This window comes from Ischnura elegans, chromosome 3 (genome assembly GCF_921293095.1).
Source record: "Ischnura elegans chromosome 3, ioIscEleg1.1, whole genome shotgun sequence".
In the NCBI taxonomy this organism is placed as follows: domain Eukaryota; kingdom Metazoa; phylum Arthropoda; class Insecta; order Odonata; family Coenagrionidae; genus Ischnura; species Ischnura elegans.
The window spans coordinates 101,228,336-101,249,168 of NC_060248.1; the positions used below are offsets into that span (position 1 = coordinate 101,228,336).

At 36.0% G+C, this 20,833-nt stretch overlaps 1 protein-coding gene across 7 annotated transcripts in view; it reads right to left on the bottom strand.

The window, feature by feature from the left end:
• LOC124156255 (trifunctional nucleotide phosphoesterase protein YfkN) overlaps window positions 1–20,833 on the bottom strand; it is a 37,382-nt gene that overhangs the window by 7,844 nt on the left and 8,705 nt on the right. For all 7 annotated transcript variants that reach the window (XM_046530674.1, XM_046530676.1, XM_046530672.1 and 4 more), the window contains 9 exons: window positions 12,851–13,085; window positions 11,768–11,854; window positions 9,153–9,301; window positions 8,633–8,749; window positions 5,139–5,261; window positions 3,764–3,947; window positions 2,506–2,769; window positions 1,810–2,060; window positions 276–403 (listed from right to left, as the gene is read on the bottom strand). In XM_046530674.1, coding sequence (XP_046386630.1) covers window positions 276–403; window positions 1,810–2,060; window positions 2,506–2,769; window positions 3,764–3,947; window positions 5,139–5,261; window positions 8,633–8,749; window positions 9,153–9,301; window positions 11,768–11,854; window positions 12,851–13,085 — 1,538 coding nt within the window. The remainder of the gene's footprint in view (window positions 1–275; window positions 404–1,809; window positions 2,061–2,505; window positions 2,770–3,763; window positions 3,948–5,138; window positions 5,262–8,632; window positions 8,750–9,152; window positions 9,302–11,767; window positions 11,855–12,850; window positions 13,086–20,833) is intronic.

The following is a 20,833-nucleotide window of genomic DNA, read 5'->3' on the forward strand; positions in this document are numbered from 1 at the left end:
TTCCATAAATGCCTGTGGTAAAAGTAAAGGGGAGGACTATATTCAAACCCATTTTTTTTACTTTTCCCAAAACTGTAGCCTCAAAATTAGGGGGGAGGGACTATATTCGGATAATACGGTAGATTGAAATAGCAACTTTTAAGAGTGTTAGGAAATTATGATAAAAAGATGAAGTCAGGGATTCAGTTGATTGAAGAGTTAGAAAAACATCATCCAGAAAATGAGAAATCAAGGGAAAAGTAAGAACATGAAACAAGAATGAATAGGTAGCTAACCTTCTTGATAGTGTTACAAGGCTCTGACGATGCTTCGAGTGGCGTCTTGTCTTTCCCAGTCGAACTTTGATGGCCTGAAAATGATTCTGGATTGCTGTCCTCAATTCGGGACTACCTTCCTCATCCACCTAAGGAAAAATGAGCACATTATGAGTTTATAACACCTAAATGGGAAAAGATATATACATTCCCATTCAACACTGGAAGAGGAGAATGTATTCATGGAACCCCTTGTACATGAGGACTGGGCACTATAGATCCTATTCAATTAGAATTGCAAATACAGGTACACATTTCTTTATGCACCAAGCGCATCAAAGTCAGGAAAATTTTCCAGCAGAGACTCTTGATCCCAATATCAAACCCATAACATGAAGACTTTATTAGCTGAGTAAAAGAATCTGTTTATTAAAAATAAGGCTAATAAAACAAAGACAGAAATAATACTGAAGACAGAATGAAGATACTGGACTACCTAAGCATTGCAATATTTTCTACTTCATTTCCACACGACAAGTTTCATTGTCACTACAATATTCTCTAGAGCATCATACACAATGAAAATCATCCTTCAATAGGCCCTAAGTTAAAGGAAAGGGATAAGTGGGGTTGGGTGTCCGAGATTAGGAAAATTGAGAGTAGTGGAAGAAAGGGTCCCTTCAAAGGTCATCAAAGTAATTTACATATATAGAACATGGTCGTTCACTCAAACCCAAAATTGCCATTTATTAAAAGAATTTGGCAGATGAAAGGGAAAGATAAGTAAAGACAAAAATATGTTCCCCTTTCAGAAAATATGCTAGTAAGCATCAAACAAGAAAGCAATTGAGTTTCCGTTCACTTTCCATGAATTGGTGATGTCATAAGAGTTCTGGCCTGATTAATCGTTCAAGGAAATCTTTCACTGAGGAAAGAAATTGATATCAAGAGTGTTAACAACACTGAGCCACACACAGTCAATAAGCGTGGCTCAGGATTAGCAGAGACATTGGGACATGTTCAGCATGAGTTAGAGATGTAATTAAATTATCAGTGAGAGGGCTAACACCATCAACTTTTTGTCCCCAATATCTCGAGAAGTAGGAGACTGATAAATAAATAAAAATATGGGTCTTGAAAAAAAATGCTTCACAAATTCAATGCGGGCCCGATTTTCATGAAAGTCATCGGAATCGGCAGATAAAATAAGAAAGAAAAATAGAGGTTTCCGCACCATAACTTCAATTTAAACACTGCTATTTACAAACAACACACGGGTCGAAAGAGGGAAGCTTGCATAAGGCCATGCACATGATCGGAAGACTGAAATAATAATTCTCAATGACTAATAAAGAGCATGACTAATAATTCTCAACCCGTAGCATTAAAATACCAATGAATGAACAACCTAGGATATAAATGTATTACATTTAAAATGATTTCGAAATTTGAAAAAATAGAGCTCTCAAAGTATGCACACCAAGAAAATAAACCTTAGGCACTTTGGGGGAATAAAAACAATCCAGAATAGGTAATTATTAATATTACAACTTACCAAAAGGCGGGCATTTCTTAGGACATCATATCCATCCCGACCAGAATATAGGTATGCCTTAGTAGCAAGGCGATAGCGCTGATCTGGAGATAAATACTCATCCCCTACACGAACTAACTTTGAATCTACTCGGTGACCAGGAGGAGCATTGGGATCAAAGGCAAATGATGCCCCTGCTAGAAGTGGGAAGCGTCCCTCAAGTTTTGGATACTGGGAAACTCCATTTTCCAGTGCATTTATTATATCAGCTCCTGAAAGATTTTTGTAGGGAAACATTACAACTTGACAGATATTAGTTTTCGATTAATTTAATCAATACTTTTAATTCTAATGCATCACACTTTATTTCTTGCCAACACCATTGTAAAGCACCTAAAACATTTGATATTTGAATAGTCTAACTAACAGATCAATGAAGATATTTATACAAAAGAAATAATGGAAATAAATACTGAAGAGGCACATTCTAAAGGTATTTTTCTCAAAAATTCAATGAACATTCAGCAAGATGGTTCAGCATCTCATTCATAAAGATGATAGTGATATTAATTCCAGACAATTGCATCATTATATATTTATTTTCCATTCTGATAATATCAATGCAGCTTAAGAATGGACAAAGGTAAATTCTAATGAAGGGTTAGATACTCAAAGAGTATATATGACAAAATTTAGCATTAAAAAGTTTCCTCTTACCTGACACACAAAGAATAACCAATGGATCCATCATGGGTAACAAGTCCATCAAATCCCTGAGGGTAAAGTCCCCTACAGGATGCACTCTGTCTGAGCGGAGAGTTCCAGAGTTTAGGAGGACAAGATCGGCTCCAGTAGCCGCCAAGGCCACATCAGCTACCCAATTACCTAGATTTGTCTCTCTGGAGCGAATACTAGCAAAGCGACCATCTAATTCTACAGAGAATGTCCCTAATACTTCCTCCATACGCCCCTCCACCATCCCTGCTCAAAAATATACAAAATATGTATGTTAATGGTCACAAAAACCACAGAAAAATAATTGATAAAAAATTTAAAAACTTGATAGGATGGAATGAAAGTTGAATTCATAAAATTCTAATTTGCATGATAGATATTCCACAGAGAAATTTTTTAGAAACAACTTATATATACACATAAGAAATTTGGGAGTCAACCGTACCCATTCAATTTCAAAGCAACGTGCGCACATTAAATCACTGAGTTACAACTATCATTCAGGCATCTCATTCTAGTATTTAGAATGGTTCCTATCAGTGAGCATTGCAGGTAATGTCATAACAATATATGAGTGAAAGGCAAAGAAAAAAAATGAACCAATTGTTTTTAACGCAAAGCTATTAATATCTCTTCATTCCAACAAGTCACGCCAAAATCAATTGATTCATTTGCAAAGATATTATATGCAAAGCTGAATGCGTTTTCTTTCTACAATGGTCGAAGCTAAGATGCAAAAACTTAAGCCACTGAGGGGATTCTAGTGTTTGCTGTACCATATCTTTCTGAATTGCATGGTGTCTTTTTCAATACTTAAATTTTATTCTATAACCATGCAAAGTCATCACTTGAAATTCTACTTCAAGGCACATCAGTACATACAATGAAAAATACACATATGTCATTAATGCTTCATTATTTGCTGCCTCTTAACATAAGAGTGAGCAGCTTCCATATTTAATATTTTTTTAAATATTATCCATGGAAAATCACGATATTAAGGTATAAAAAAGAGTGAAAAAGTATAGATAGAGTGTGTGATGGAGAAAAAAGAAGAAATAGTTGTACAGTCTGGGATAGGAAATAGATAAAAATTTGTGACCTTCCTTCAGATCACGACAGATGTTAGACATACCTTAAAATCCACTTCCATTCATAAACAAAGATTTTAATAACAAAAATCACACCAAGAAGTGTTACAAGTTTGAAAAGAGATAAGTAAATTCCAGTTATACAATACCTGAGTACTTTTCCAATTGAGCAAGAAGCTGTTCATCTTCCTTGAACTGCGACGTAACATTTATTTCCTCAATCTTTACATCAACAGAGCCCTTCCCAGCTGCTACACCAATTGGGAAGGTTAAAGTGATTTTTGAAAACTGCCTAAAGTCAGTCCCACTCTTCACAATGTATTTATTTTCAACCTGCCAAAGAGGTATAAAGCATTATATTTTAAGCCACGAAGAGCGAAATTTTTTTTCTCATTAAGCATAGTATTGTAGAGTAACACACCTTTTGATAACTAACTTTGACCCTCTACCAAAATTATTTTACATTTATCAGCCATTCAACTATATTTAACCACATAATTACCAAGGATACCCTTCAGAACCCTTAATGCTGATTACATTTATATTGTGATTCTACCCATTGTTATCAAGATTTTAAATGCTTTTATTGCACCAGCAATTACTTAATACAAACATGGTGTAATTTAAACTTTTTGGTTAAAACAAAGATAGAGTAAGAATTGACAGTTGACTGTTGAAAATTAAAATCATAAATTTAAAATTTTCCAATTCTTACTTATCAGTATAAACACATCAACATAAACTATTATTTTAGTCACATTAAATTTACCTAACAAAGGCAAGAACAATAGATGCACTAAACAAAATTTGTGGATAGTCAGAATATTTATCAGTCAATGCAAATGTTCAACCATCCTTTAAGATGGTAAGTTATTACTCCTTCACTTTAGGTCTACTAGATGCTGTAGTCCTTAAAATTAGATGGAACACTTTTTTATGCTTATCTTTATTCTATGAAAGAGATTACCTAACAATATTCAGGAAAGGTGGGATAAAATTGAAGAGCATGAAATTATTTCTTCAACAAACAAGCCTCTAAGTTGCATGACATTGGTCAACCAATTAATCATTGTCGAAATGGCACTAACTAGGAGATATATTTTTGCATCTCATGATTCCAAATAAATGGATTTATACAGTGGAACCTCGATCTATCGTTTTTCAGGGGGATGGTCCGGGTTACCTATGTCCCAGGAAACGCTTGATTTTTGCTAATTATGATACTCATTAATGGATTCAAACAAGATTTTAGCAGATTACAGGAATATTATTACTTTATCGAAACACTTAGGCCATACTGTTGATTCGAATTACTACATATATACATACATACAGTCATCTTATGAATCCGAGCTGAGATACTGAAAGTGTAATCAAACTAACACTAATGCAAAATGAAGAGCATTTCATAAATGGCAGATCTTTGAATAGTTCTTCTAATAGAGTAATTCTCCATCAGGGCAGTTCCAGATTCTACATTCCCAAATGCAAATGCATGCATTAAAAACTTCAAGCAATACTTACCATATGAACTTCATACACATGATCATGCCCTCCAAGAATGAGATCAATTTCTTCCACATTTTCTGCCAACTTTACATCATTAGGGGTTCTCATGTGGGTCAGTGCTATGACATAATCACATCCCTGAAAAATACACAATGGTTTCCAATGAGTAATTGAAATTTAATACACCTTAAGAATTATAAGCTTTAGATGAATTCAAAATAAGAAACTATAAATGAAACAAAAGCAGGCATAAAAAGATTCCAAGATATTTATTTTCCTTTTCATTTGATATTTACCAACCATTCTTGATTCCATCCATCAATTGATCTTTTCTTGAACCCTACCCGCTGACCTTGCATTTTCCCCTTTATCATAGATTTTAACACCCTATTCCTCCTCAGTTGGCTGTTCAACCATACCCTGATCCTCTTCTCCTCACCTACCAGATCTTCTCATTATCTCAAGCACCTCATTTGCCCCCGACGCATCATCCATCGTATCAACTGCATTAACCTTCACACCCATATCTGAATCACAAGTTATATACGTACATATTCTCATTCCAATCAGTGACAAATGAACCAAAATGTTTGGATGCTAGGATGCTAATGCATGAGCAAAAAATTAATTAAGGTGCAGTGATGAATGCAAAATTTGAAGCACAAGTCAGTTATGTACTTCATTTCCGCATTGAGAACTGACAGCCAAGCCATATTTTGCAAGTGGCTGCACTTTTTAATAGTTCATTTGATAAGCAAGGAACAGACAGGAGCAGAATGAGTAGAAAGTAAAAAAAACAGCAGAAAGCATAATGGTGGAGAGAAGTGGAGAGGGTAAAGAACTTGACTCAGCTTTACGCTTGGTTAACATGATGCTGACCTGACAGAAGGCAAAAAAATTCGCTCGTTGATTTTATGGGAGCTGTGTTTCTGGTTTCCAAGCATCATGGGAAGTGTTGGGGCTCAACTCTGCAAGGTCATCATGGAACCTGCAGTTACCTCTTGGGAAACAATGCCAAATGTGATTGTGTGACTCAAGTCTGGGACATGGTGTGTGCCATGACACAATGATTTGAAGGATCTTAGCTATCCTAGATACTTCCAAAACCATGATCACATTGCCACATATCACTCAGCGGAGGATGAGCGCTGTTAGGAAACACACATTTCATTGAGTATTTCACAAAACTGAACAGTTTGCCCCTAGAAGGGTATCAGAGTAACTGACTGTACAGGATGTTAAAAAAAAGTGCCCCATAGTTTGAGAGGTGGCAGTGCCCAACAAAACAAGAAAAAAAGTCCACTAAATCTTGGTCCAGAAATGCAAACTTTCTGAGTTATGCACAGTTGTTCATTCTGGATGAAGATGTTCAGTCCGGAAATGCATAATTTCTGCAACAGCAATCCACCACCTGCATTACACGTTCTAAGGATAAGTTCAACCTGATGTCCATTCATGGAAGGTCTGCAATGTGACATCTGTCTGCAGCAATGCATCCCTTTGCCCTTCAGTGTAATGAATCATACAGTCTTTGAAATACACCTGGTTCTTCTGTAAATTCTGGCATGCATTGAAGACTCTGTGCAGCAGTGTCTGGACATTGTTGATTAGGGTGGCGTAGACTATTGCCTTCAAGTATCCCAACAGTCAAAAATCTAGGAGATCAAGGAGGGCCAAGGTGAGGGGCCTCCCCGACTAATCCAGCAGTCCTCAAATGTTAGCGTCAGATGTTCACGCACAATGCGAAGGAAATGTCCTGGTGCACTATAATGCATGAAGCACATCTCTAGTCTCCGCTGACATGACACCATCAAGGGAGGTAAGACATTAACAAAAACTAAGAAAAATTGCACTGGAAGGTTCGCAGAATATGTGTTTACAGACTGAGCATCTTCAGCCGCTATGAACAAGTGTATGTACACAACTCAGAAAGTACACGTTTTTGGACCAAGGTTTATTGCACTTTTACCAGTTGCTTTTTTGGGTACCACCACCTCTAAAAGTATTGGACATTTTTTTGCTAACACCCTGTACCAGCAACTCAATTTTACAGGTCATCATGATGTGCATAATTACTTGCAACAATTGATTTCTTTAGACTACCAAAACATTCCATATTTCAGTGAAACGTTACAACAATATTCTTGAATTGACTAATACACATATGTACTATTAAAGCTCTTGAAACTTCCAAAAAACAAAAGCATTTGGTGAAATATATTTCCAAAATCTTATAAACCTATGCATTTTCATTCAAGACAGCTTTACAACCTCTTTCAGATAGCACAGAAACAATAAATGCATAACTTAAAAGTAAGGAAAACTATGACAATGAAGGGGTTCATTTTTCACCTTCTGATTTAACAAGTGCTCAATATTGTGAGTGATTCCCAGCTATTATGAGCGCTAGATGTAACAAGCTTTCACAGTACAATATTGACAGCATGTGATGTTAAACTAATACTCCCCTTCCTATGATATGTTGCCAATATATCATATACTACAGTGTATAAGATGACTGAGCATTATAGAAAACCACCAATTTTTTCACTCAAAACACAGATTATGGGCTACGCTCACCATACCACTTTCAAATTATTATTACTTAAACAGCACAACCCTTCTGTTTACATATGGCCACTGCATATGGTGAAGATACAGGTAGAGCACTTTTGTGCTCTTTCTACATATGCAGAGGCCATAGATTCTGTAGTCCAGCAGGAAAGTTTGAAAACTGGCATTAGACTAGGCCCAGAACTAAAGTTAACCCCTGAATTTTGCAAAGATATTTCTAGGCTAAAAACTCATCTTATACGCTGGAATATGCAGCATTTAAATTAACAACTTCAGGGTGTCATTGTGAAAATGAGACTAATTTCGTGATGTATGTATACATAAAATCTATTCTGGATAACAATGGCCACAGCAGCATCTCAGACCAAATGTTTTTTATATGGTAAGATGCAATTTCCAGGCAAACTCCTGATTCTTTACCTCACTCCACATGTAATCTCCCATTGGTCCCTTATAAAACTTTATTCCAAACAACCACAACTTAGAATTCTTCCACTTCCTTCTATAACTAAGTTTGTGTCACCAGAAACATAATCACTGCTGACAGAAACTTTATTGAGCATTTATTCTACCTCCCCATAAATCACATCCCTTTGAAGCTTCTCATCATTCTGGACGATGTATATTCATGCACATTTGGACAAAAACAAAGTTTGCTGAGCATGCTTTAATTCTCTCCACAAGAAATTAAGTGCTCATCGGCACAATACTGACTACCTTCTTTTCAACCTAGCATCACAACCACCTACCATCGGCTACATGTTGTTTTAGTATTGGCTTGATCTCCGACAATAGATCACAAGAGATTATTATTCCAATAACCCCCTCTATAATTCTGCAATGCCTCACACAACTCCAACCATTGTAAGCCATATCACTGGCTTACCTGGCATTCACTAAGTTAAAAAGGAGAAAGAGAGCACTTTAAGACGTACCTCTTTTTTCAGTTGAGCTCCTAGTTTTCTACCGGCTTCCACAAAATCAATGAAAGTCACTTCCTCGGGATTAATAGTGGCCAAAGTCTCCAACCACTCTTGTTCAACAAGTCCCATCTAAAAAGGAAAAAAATAAATCATTTTGATTAGTTACAAAAGATATTTTTTCAAAAATAAAAACTATAATATGAATGTATACCTCCCTTGGAAATATTTACTTGCATTTGTCAAAGGAACATCCATAATTCAACAAAGCTTATATGACACTTTTGATAGTGCAAAGGCATAACAAATATAAAAAGGCAAAAAATGTAAAGCATTTACATGTGGAGGTAGTTGTAGCTTGAGAGGTAAAATGATGCACATGAGAAACATTCAATTATAAAGGAGCAAATTTCATAGTCAATCACTTCCAGAGATCAACAAATTAATGGGAAGATGCCATTTTGTTTAATCTGCAGTGAATGCATTACATGAATGGCAAAGCTAAAATGAGGATCACAGAATCAATTCCACTAACCAATCCAATCCTTTTTCCTGCCCAGGTGACAACATGAGTTATCTTTCCATCAGCAAGAGGCCGTCCAGTCTCATTGTCAATCACGTTGGACATTAGCCATGGAAATTTGGTTTGCTCAACCCAATCAGCAAGGACTTCCAATCCAAAGTCTAAAATAAAGGCATCACAACCAATAATTAACTATAATCATGCACATCCAAATTAACTGCATCCTATTATGAAAATAAAATAAAAACACCATAATGTAAAAGAAAAATAAACACATAATCCAACATCAATTAACAAAACCATGCAAAACATCCTTAATACATATTTTTAAATTTTACTTCACATATACTCAGTAGAATTTAGGAAGAAATAGGTAGCTAATAAAAAAAGGAATAAAAAAGGAGAAACATTTTCTGTCTTCTGACTGGATGACAAGAGAAACTATGTTACACATGAACACACTATAACGACATCTGATGAAGGAGCAATCAAAATCCATTAGCCATTTCTCTGATTATTTAAACACTTTACATCCAATAGAAAATTCATCTCACTCCAAGTTCAGGGCAAAAGTTCTAGGGTTTTCAGAAGGTACAAAATTGAAACCATCCATCGACCTATGTCAAATATAAGAGACCGCCTTGTTAGTGAAAAGGACCCAGTTGGCCTCATGGCTAGGGATGTGCGATCAGTCAAAAATTTGAGTCAAGTAGTTGGTAGTCGACTTGAGTACTTTGAATAGTATTACAAATATCGAATCGAGTCGAGTAGTTTCCATTACAGACCTGTCGATGCCAATAAGTTCAAAAATATATAGATTCAGCTTTTGTACACCACTACACCACAGCAGTCAACCACTATAGTAGTCAACGTGGGTGCCGACTACCTTTCTGTCAGCCCCGGCAGCCAACCGTCTTCCGCCCCAGCAGCGTAATCGAAGTGGACTGCTGCATCGCATACCAGTAATTTCTCATGCGATACTTTTATAACCTACCACAATTTCTTTACTCAAACGTCGAGGGAATACTTCAACATTTCTAAGATTTCTAAGGAAAATTCGTTTATTCCTTCATTGCATTTGGTTTCTTGACCAACCGAAAAAAGAATTTCTATGGTTAATTAAAAGAAGTAAGAAATAAAGAAAAACATGTTTGGTCTGCAAAGTTAATGCTAATTTCTATAGTTCGTTTGCTTTATTCACTTGAAGTCCATGAAGATTCAGGATCCATAAATATTGTTGATATAACTTTATAAAAATTCCCAAGGTTCCCAAATCTTGCAACTTTGGCATGAAAGTAACTGTCCAGTCACTAAGTACCTATAATGTGGAAGACCATTTCCTGCAGGCAGTAATAGCATAACATGGAGACATAAAAACCTGCGGCCTGAGAATATAGATTACTTAATTTTTCTGCATGAGAATTTGAAAGGATCAAGTATTATATGAATCATTTATGTATATAATCTTTATTCCAATTGTACAAATACCTTTGGATAGATATATCAATAAAATCAAAGACTCATTACCAGAGGTAAATTCATTTCAATTGAGCTTATGGCACTGTTTAAGACACATTAATTTTCATTCATTTCCTACTGGTGATACAATTATCATCAACGTTCCTCATAACCTTTTACTTTTTAGATCAAGCTAAAAATACAGAATTCAGAAAATTCAAAAGGGGATTGGAAAAATGAGAATATGTTGGAGCATGCATTGTTATATTGCCTCGTTCAGGAATTGCAATACTCGACTTGATACTCGCGAGTCGTTTTCAACTCGACTCTAAATCAAAAAGTACTACTAGCACATCCCTACTCATGACTACGTGGATTTATAAAATCTCACGTGAGTGGAGTGATGTCTACCTGGGGGAGATTAGGCGACCTATCTCTACTCAACTTAAAGAACATCAACGGCATTTCCGAAGAGGTACCAGAAAAATCAGTAGTCAAGCATAGCCTGAGTTAAGACCATAAAATAAGGTGGGATGACACCCACAGTTTTATGGTGCTTATATCAATTTTGGGATTGATATACAAAAGAGGCTTCAGAGATATGACTAGTAAAAAATACTAACAGAGAAACCAGCGACACATTCTATCAGCAGCTTTTGGAATCAAACCCTGAAAAAAATAAAGAATTAAAATTGCCAGAGCTAAGTCTTCGCTAATTTACGGTCCTCCTCCATAACGATCAGGGCTCGACCAATACAACCCCTCCTGACGCCGATCTTCAACGGTCACTTTGAATTTCAATCAGAAACCTTAAGAATGGGTAATAAGGTGGAACCCGAAACATCAGCTGCCTTAATTTTTCTGACGCTCTGATTTTTTTGCCAAATGATGGATGTAAGAAAATTATACTTAGGGACCACGACCTCCAAACGATCAATGCGGGAAAATGATACTTCGGGGAACGATAGATGCGGGGAAAAAATTGCCTTGTCTGTATTGGGCAATAGGGGCAGCACAAATTTTGTTGTGATACTTTTCCTCTCCATATAACATTGTTGAAAATGTTATTTATGAAAAAAGGTAATCGTGCACCATCCAAAGAAGTTTTACATAAAATACAATCATATCTGCACACTCAAGTACACAGTTAAGGTAAGGTTTTTAATTACCAAAGTCATGGTTTCCAAATACAGCACAATGGGTTCCACACTCATTTAATACAGGCACCATCTGTTCACCTTTGGTAAAAGTACTCACTGAAATAGATGAAGTAAAATGATAAATATCATAATATTAACATCAAAAACATTTTCAAACTAATTATTCCCACTTTAATAATGACTCCCTTCTACAAATACACTGTATAGCAAAATTGCCTAATAGCTGGCAGGTATATTGTAAGGTCTTTGAAGAGAAATAATGAGATCAGACACTGGGAGGTTTTCTCCATTTCACCAACAAAAACAGGTACGCGAGTTAATAATACCATTACAGCGGCAGTGACAGTCTCCAAACCCCCAAAAATGTGGCACAAGACCCCACTCCAAATATATTGTCTACTTCTTCTAAAAGTCGGTAAGATTTTAAGGTGCCACCGTCTTAACAGACTTGAGTAACAGCCTTTTACTTTGAACAGAATCTGTTGAAACCTTCTGCACAGAGGGACTACACGTGCCTTAGCCCTATCAACTAGGCTGTTAGAAAATGTTTCAATAGCTTTATGAACTGTTAAAATTATTTAAATAGTATCTACCAGTCAAAATAGATATGGTGAGCATAATAGCACTAAAATCCCTCTAGAAAATGAGTACCTAAGTTGATGAAAAATGGCAATACATTGGGCTGAAGTACCATGAACCCTATGACTCATGCAGATGGGGAAATTGGCAGTCCCACTTGATACTTGAGCATCATGAGGAAAGTGCTTAAGTTCTACCTCTTTACACATTAAAAACAGCGACTTCATTTCTCTCAAAGATTCCACCACCAACTGGTTCGGACCAGATGAAGATTACCATGCTGTTGATCAAACTATAAAGAGAAATTGAGTCCTTCACTCGGTCGGAAGCCCCACAAAATTTTACTCAACCAGCTTTCTGACATATTGACTCGCTAATTTACGTACATTCTGAAAAAATACTACCTCAATCAATAATGAAAATCAAACCTCAATACATAATGCCTTTCACTCACTTGCAAATCCATTTCTATTACAAACGATAAATCAAAGTTCTAATCTCAATGATACTCACATATGCTAGGAGAAAATATGTCTCCGCTGAATAGAATTAATGGTTGAAGATGAGAAAAAGATTTAACAGCGGAACAAAATCTTGCAGCCCCTCCAACAGGCTCTCCACTCGTTCCAGATTCTATGTTATAAACATCATTGTAATGGATAATAGTAAGAGATCCTGATCCCTGAGTCATGTTGCTAGAAATTGAGGATAAAGTCCGCAAGCCTGCTTGCTTTACTTCCAATGAAGCCTGTAATAACAAAGATTACAAAACAATCAGCATCATTTGAATTACAAAATTGGAAAAAACTTGATTTCTATTACATACCAATTTCTAAAAATAAATATTTTGGAAAATTCTACGCAACAGGATTATAGTGAATGGTTGGAATAGAAATGGCTATGACTAACAAATCAAAATTCCAATTCTCTATTATACTACAGAGCCGCCGGCTACTCAACTGGTTCATATTAGATGCTAAAAAGTTAAAAGTCTGATGCCAAGATATTCTTCAACCATGATGCCAGATTACTCCCCAGGGATGACTTCAGGATTTTTTAAAGCAGACCAAATCCCAATGCAAGGGGAGAGGTCTGCAGATACGAAAGACCCACACTACAATCATGTCAAAATGGCAGGCAAATTATTCCAAATGCACTGAGAGACAAATATGTAATAACAATTTCACAGCTTACAAGAATCATCATCTAGATAGAGTGCTCAAATATTGCTGAAAGTGTACATGTTTAAACCAAAATTGAGGGGAAAATGGAAGGGAGATGTACAATCTCTGAAAGTTTTTGGTAAGACCACTGTACTAGAGCCAACCCAAGAGTTACCCCTGGTACATTTTACCATGCACCTTCTTCCCAAATGTGCATCAATTGAAAGCATGCAAGTATTTAATTTGCATTTAGATGGAGATGGTTATACCTTCACCTGATATGTACTCAATTTTTGCATCATGCACTACTTATATCATTTTCTAAAATTTACAATTAAGCTGTTTCACAGATGAATATAGGCCTTGAATCTCAAATGCTGCAAACCAAGGAATAAAAATTATTATCATACAATGATAGACATGGGTAATCACATTGAAATTTTATGTATTCTGGAATCATAAGGCTACATCTTGTCAACAAAAATCATTACCTTACACAAGGAGACTGTAAATAATTTATACACATCATATGTCTAAGTAAGATAGAAATCATAAAATATATAGCATACACAGCATACAACAGAGCAATGCTTCACTGATGTTTTAACCCTTTCACTGCGGTTCAATCTCCGAAAACCTACTCCTCACATGCGGCAAAAAGGTTAAAATGTGTTTCATGGGCCCATGGAGCAGGTACTTTTAGGATTGATGTGGTACACCCGAGGGGTCGCTAATCCGCGACCCTATCCTCAACGAGCTCACCCACGCAGGACCGTCTCCTCGACCCTACCAGCGGGGGGCCTACCTCCCGAAAAGTGGGCGCTCTGACTTCATTTTGAAAACCTATCAATCAATCCGATCTTCGAAAAATGATTATTTTCATCGCACTCCTGCCAATCAAACAATCAAGTATGTCTTTGAACCGTGTTTCTGCGATGAAAAATAACGATTTAGTTAAGTTTGCTAAAAGAAGTGGCTACGGACAACCGCAAAATGGCCAATTTAGTAAAGTTAACAAAATCGTTATTTTTCATCACAGAAACACGGTTCAAAGACATACTTGATTCCCTGTTCGGCTGGAGTGCAATGCAAGTAATTATTTTTTGATGATCGGATTGATTGAATGATTTTCAAATTGCAGTCAGAGCGGTTACTTTTTGGGAGGTAGGCCCCCCCGCTGGTAGGGTCGATGAGACGGTCCTGCGTGGGTGAGTTGGTCGAGGATTCCGGGTCCCGGATTAGCAACCTTTCGGAGTGCTTCGGCAAAAGTGCTGACCGCATGGCAGGGACGACGAAAAAGTACGTCCACAGCAGTCTGCCGTGCGGACGTACTAGGTACGTCCACAGCAGTGAAAGGGTTAAAGAGAATGACTGTATTAACCCTAATACGGGCAACATATTTTTCCGACGTAATCGGGCAAGGTGAGTCCAATGGACTCTTTTAACTTATGCTTTTAATTTAAACTATTAAAAAGTGAAAAATATTTCTTTTCACATCAATTTGTACATATTGTGCACTATAGAATCATTTAACATAAAATAGATTATTTTTTGTTCAACAAAATTTTTACATTACTTATTAATTTCATACATAGTCAAACAGCGAGTACAGTAGACTCTTTTAACCCGGCAGTGGTCGCGTGGGGTGTCCTAGACACCCCAGCCTTATATAAGCGCTATTTTTTCTTGCAATTGTGACTGCAATGACCTGTAACCTCCTCTAGCTGATTTTTTAAGCATTCTGAGGATACATTTAAAAGATTATTATAAAATCAATGTAAGTTTTTAAGAAAAATTACTTTTGTCAAAGCTCTGCAGAGTGGGGTGCGCCAGACACCCCACGCGACCGTTCTCGTTACGGTTTGCCGCCTAGTATTTAAAGTCGCCTTGAATATTTTTCATCCATTTTCATCGCATTTGATAGCTACTTTTCAGAAACTGGCAATGAAAGTTGTCTTTTTACGTTTACATCAATAAATATTTATTTATTCTTATATATTTTGCCTAAATTTATGTAAACAAATAGAAAGTTAGTAATTTCTTATAATGTTACAGTGATTTTTATCGAAGTGAGCCACGAAAAATCGATGATGTACAGCACGTTATTTCAGTACACTATGGATTCCTGCAGTCTTTCTAAAAAAGGAAAAAGCTAATATACTTTGACTTTTGATTGAAAATTTGGATGAGGAATTATTTGTTTCTGACGTCAACTTTTGTAGAAATTGCGATTTTTTAGAAGTGATTTTTTGAAGACTTTGTTCAATTACGTTAGGGCAGTAGTTATTTAAAAAAATCATTATTTACATGTTTCTGTGAATTTACCATTGAAGGTTGGCCTTGAAATACTTACAGTCATCGTTTTCAATTCATACTAGATGTCAGCTACCTTTAGAGTAAAAGAAAGAGTCTTTGTCTTTTGAATGAATCTTTGAGGGAAGAAGATTGATTCTGATGAAAAAGAAGATGGGTGTCATGTAGCTGCACATGTTACCTACACTGAACAACAGTGCAGAGATGATGAACTTTTGCAAAAGGGAAGGGAGCTTATGTGCGTTGGGACGTATGGAGTTGCAACGTGTAATACGCAGGGATCAAGACCAAACATAAGAACATAAAATTGTAGCAGTGTTACTGAGAAGCCAAGATAAATTCAAATTAAATTATATATTATTATATAAATATTATAATTATGTACTATTAGCAAAACAAATTCAAATTCAGAACACGAATGGTTTGTTTTCGTATAATGTTTATTGAAAAAATGGTAGAGAAAATTGTAAATTGCACTAATATTCAGGTAGAAAAAGTCACTGAAAATTATTCTCGTAAGAGAGATAGTGAAATAGACAGGAAAGACTTAATAGAATTTTAGTTTCAGCCAGGGCAAATAAAACTGAGTAACAGAATTTTTTATTGTTTTGGAACCTAAATGGATATGTTATTCCCCCATGAGCCATATCATATTTCCTTTTCCCCTTTACCTTTTCGTTTCGATAACGTGACTACTAGAGTAGAGAAAATGAAAAGTGGCAAATTAGCACAAAGTAGAGATGTATTTGAGATGTTTGCTCGCAGTACACGGCAACATTATAGAATTGGGCCATGAGAAAAAGCTGATGAGCTATTGATTCCTTTTCAAAGAAGATGTTCATATGGGCAATATTTACCTTCGAACCCCGCAAAATATAGCATCTAAATTTTTGCATCGGCAAATTCGATTGTATTTGAAGATGTACCTACTCAGGGTGGCAACCAGAGGGTCCATTTTTTGTAGATAACAGTCCAAAAGAGGAGTTAAAGCGATTTTTTCTTTTGTAAACAGAAACGGAAGGAACGTAATTTGAACAACTGGTTCAATAATATTCCCCAAGCAGATGAAATTCTAAGCAATAATCTGACGGTTGCGGGAACAGTGCACAAAAAATAAAAGAGATTTAGCACGGAAAGTCGTATAAGTAAAAGCAAGAAGAAGAAAATAGCAGCTTATTTTGGTTTAGGAAGAAAAAAGCTCTAGTTTCCTGCGTTGTAAAATGGTCAAAGAATGCAATTCTTTCGCCAACAATTCCTACAGCTATTTCTGTCAATGAATCCAAGCCGAACAGATAATAAAAGAAAACCGGAAATATTGACCTTTTCTAACTGCACTGAAGGAGGTCTAGCCACATTAGACAAAATAGGCAGCACCTATCATTCAAACAGAAACATCAGGAGATGGTCCATGGCCATTTCCTTTCATTTGCCAAACTCTGTTGACATCAGTGCATTTGTTATACCTAGGTATTCCAATTCAATATCACATCGCAAAGAAGTTTTCTTTGTGAGATAACTCGATCGTTAACTTTTCCATACGGTATAATTAGATCCATATTGAACACGATCTCTAGAGACTTTAAAAATAGAGAAATATGCGTAAAATGAGCCTGAGAAAAGGATGAGCAGAAAAAAAGAAAAAAAATTTGGAAGATGTGTTTTTTTCCAACAGATATAAAAACAAAAATACACTGTGAAATGTGTTAGAAACTAATGCGTGGTACACATTTGCTGAAAATTTGAGAAGTGATTAGAAGTAAGTAAATAGTTTACATGATTTACTTTCTACATTCTTTAGATTCAATAAAACTTTTCAATAGCGCGACATTGAAATTCTGTTAAGGACTACATATTTATTAGTTTACCTTTCCAGTGCCGTATATAATTTGTTACAGGAGTATTTCAATAGTTATAATAGACCGTAATATCATCGTAAATTTTTCCTCAAAAGTACATTCTGGGAAATCGATTCAATATCGATAAGTAAATTATTTTAGTACATTTATTAGTATTTACGTAAGGCAAATAGAGGTCGACGCTGAAAATATGATGAGATACAGTGATTGATGTTTATAAAATTATATGCCATGTATTTATATCTCAACATTTCAACTGTGTTCTTTGGCTGAAACAAAAAAAAAGTTGGCAATTTTTCCGGAGGAACTGGGACTGCCTACTGGAAAATAGGGTATTCAAAAATATTTTCTTAAAAATAATAAAAGTTGAATTTATGGTTTGAAATATATAGTAAAGCCATTCCTAAATAAACAAAGGATACGTCGAGATGTGAAATTTTTAAATAACATATACTATTTGAAAGAAATTGAAGAAAATCTTTTGGGGTGTCAGAGACACCCCACGCGACCGTTTATGTTTGGAAAATGGGCGCGACTACCGCCGGGTTAACTAATTCTTTCTGTTTTCACTACGTAAAACACCAAATATTTATCGTTACATGTACATAGTGATAATTTTATATTATTTTGACAATTCAAACCAAATATTTGTAAAATGCACGTTACTTTTTACATTTCGTGCAAACAGACTCACTTTGCCCGGATTTGTGGGAATTCAGCGAAAAAAATTATTTCTTAGGTATGTACTTTAATTCTGAAAGAAGTTTGAATTACTCTAATTTATAGGAAATATAAAATAAGAAGAAGTAAAAAATTTACAGCATGCTGACATTTCAATAACACAATTAAATTCTCAAAAATGTGTTGCGATGAGTCCAAGAGACTCACCTTGCCCATATTAGGGTTAAAAGGTCCTGACTGATAATAAAATGAGCCAATGCAAAAGGGTGTAATATGACTTCAAAATAATTCAGGATGAATCAAAGAACTATTTTTCGGCTGAATTTGAGCATAATACATCAGCATTATAAATGTAAATGCAATAAAGGTATTTTACATAAATGACAATAAAATAAATTTTACAATTATATCAATAAAATCCTGACCACCAGGTTAGCTAAGGTTAAACTGGATAAAGATAAAACAAAGTTCAATATTTTACAAAGACAAATACGTTTAATAACTTATGAATGCATATTTAATGCAATGTTTAATATGTTTGCTGCTATGCGACTCAATAATGGGTCACACCTGTCTTCCAGGCTTTCTAAATGTGGTGCTACATAAGAAAACTGAGGATCGTTTGGATCGACCGGATAAATAATAAGGAAGTCCAAAGAAGAATAGGAGAGAAGCCTCATGAAAACCTTGATTAGAAGATAGAGCAACCTCATCACCAACATCTTAAGGCATAATGGCCTCATGAAGATGATAATTGCTGAGGGGCTAGTAGACGGTAAGAATGGAAAAGGAAGACCGCGAATTAAATGTATGGAACAGGTACAGAAGGATGTGAAAGAGAAGAAATTTACTTTTTTACTAAAAACTATGAGACATTAAAATACCACGGTCTACCACTACATACTCATTTAACACCACGTAAAGAAAATACCTTCCCTGCAATTTTCTCAAAAGAATTGTCTGCCATTAGCATTTGTATTTTGTCCTATAACCCCTAACATTTTACAATGTCACCTGGCCACAATCCGTCTCTCGGCAAATACCTCTGGATTATAAAGCTCTCTGTATTGAGACAATGGCAGGCAAAATTAATTGCTAGATAAACATAACCAACTACAATGCAAGCACTTCCTTAGCCATTGTGTATGAATCAGCGAATAGATCATGATGGCTCTCTTATCAGTCAGCACGATAAATAGACCAAAATGATTAGATCAAACGTAAAAATTCAACTGCCCCTGTGCCTGCAGGTCTCTGACCAGACGTGGTGCAACCGCTTCCATCAACATTAATGGTTCCTTCTAATAATGAGTGAAAATTACCGGTGGGCTAAATAAGCCAGTGTTCCGTACCGGCATCTGTACAACTACTTTTTAAGGTAGGGGGAATTTGATTCGAAGCTGAAAGCTACAGAGGGTATCAATTAGCTCAAACTGTACGCGTATCATAGCATTATTAGATTCAAAGCAAATGGGAAGAATTATTGCATTATTACATTTCACATGGAGTGATGTGATGAAAGAAAACAAGAAGTCACAAATTCAAAACCGGCTGGTGTCTGTAATTATTTTGTTGCCACTCAAATGAGAAATGAACCAAAGAACATTAACTACAGTGGAACCTCGTTAAAGCGAGTACGGGCTATAGCGACACCCCCGCTATTACAAGAGATAGCCGATGCACCGTCAATTGATCCTATAATAAGCGTGTTAAAAAATTCGTTTTTACGAGGCCCTTTCGGCGTTGGCTCTCGCCATAGCGAGGGTTTCACCGCTGGAAGACTTTCATCAAGACTCCTTAACCTCTGTAACTGCTAGTGATCTGTTATAAATGAAGTTAATGGAGTGCTCAGTCTCAAATTTATGTGGTAAACTGTCGTTCTATAAATATAATGATTGACGAAACAATGCTTTGCATGATTTTTATTCAGTGCGGCGCTTATAAATTGTTTGAATAGTTAGTCGTTAATTGAGTAAGGAAATTTAGTGATGCAAAAAAACATCGCCTTTCGTCTGGATTTATGCTTACGTTTATCGGATAGATGTTTATCTGTCGCTGCACCACTCCTGTTCCTGTATATCTGTTCGCAACAGGTATATTGGCTATTATTTGCTCCACCTCCGGTAAAGCGACAATTCGCTACAGCGAGTGTTTATTAGTGCACCGTGGGGTGTCGTTATATCGAGGTTGCACTGTACATTTTTGCACAATACCACAGTGTAGATTAATACAGAAATTAATTTTGTCTGACAAATTCGATCCCTATATATCAGGAAGTAAACTTCTCAATTCTCTGCCTAAGGAATAATTGTCATGTGTCATTGTGTGAGCGACTATAAAGCAGATGAGAACAACTGTATTAGTCAACATCAACACATCCAGAGAGCTGGTTTAGGAGAAAATTGTAAGTCTTCTTGCTAGCAAGCAAAGCGATTCTGCTCATTTGGTAGCCGAGGAAATACACGGAAGTCCAAGCACAGCTA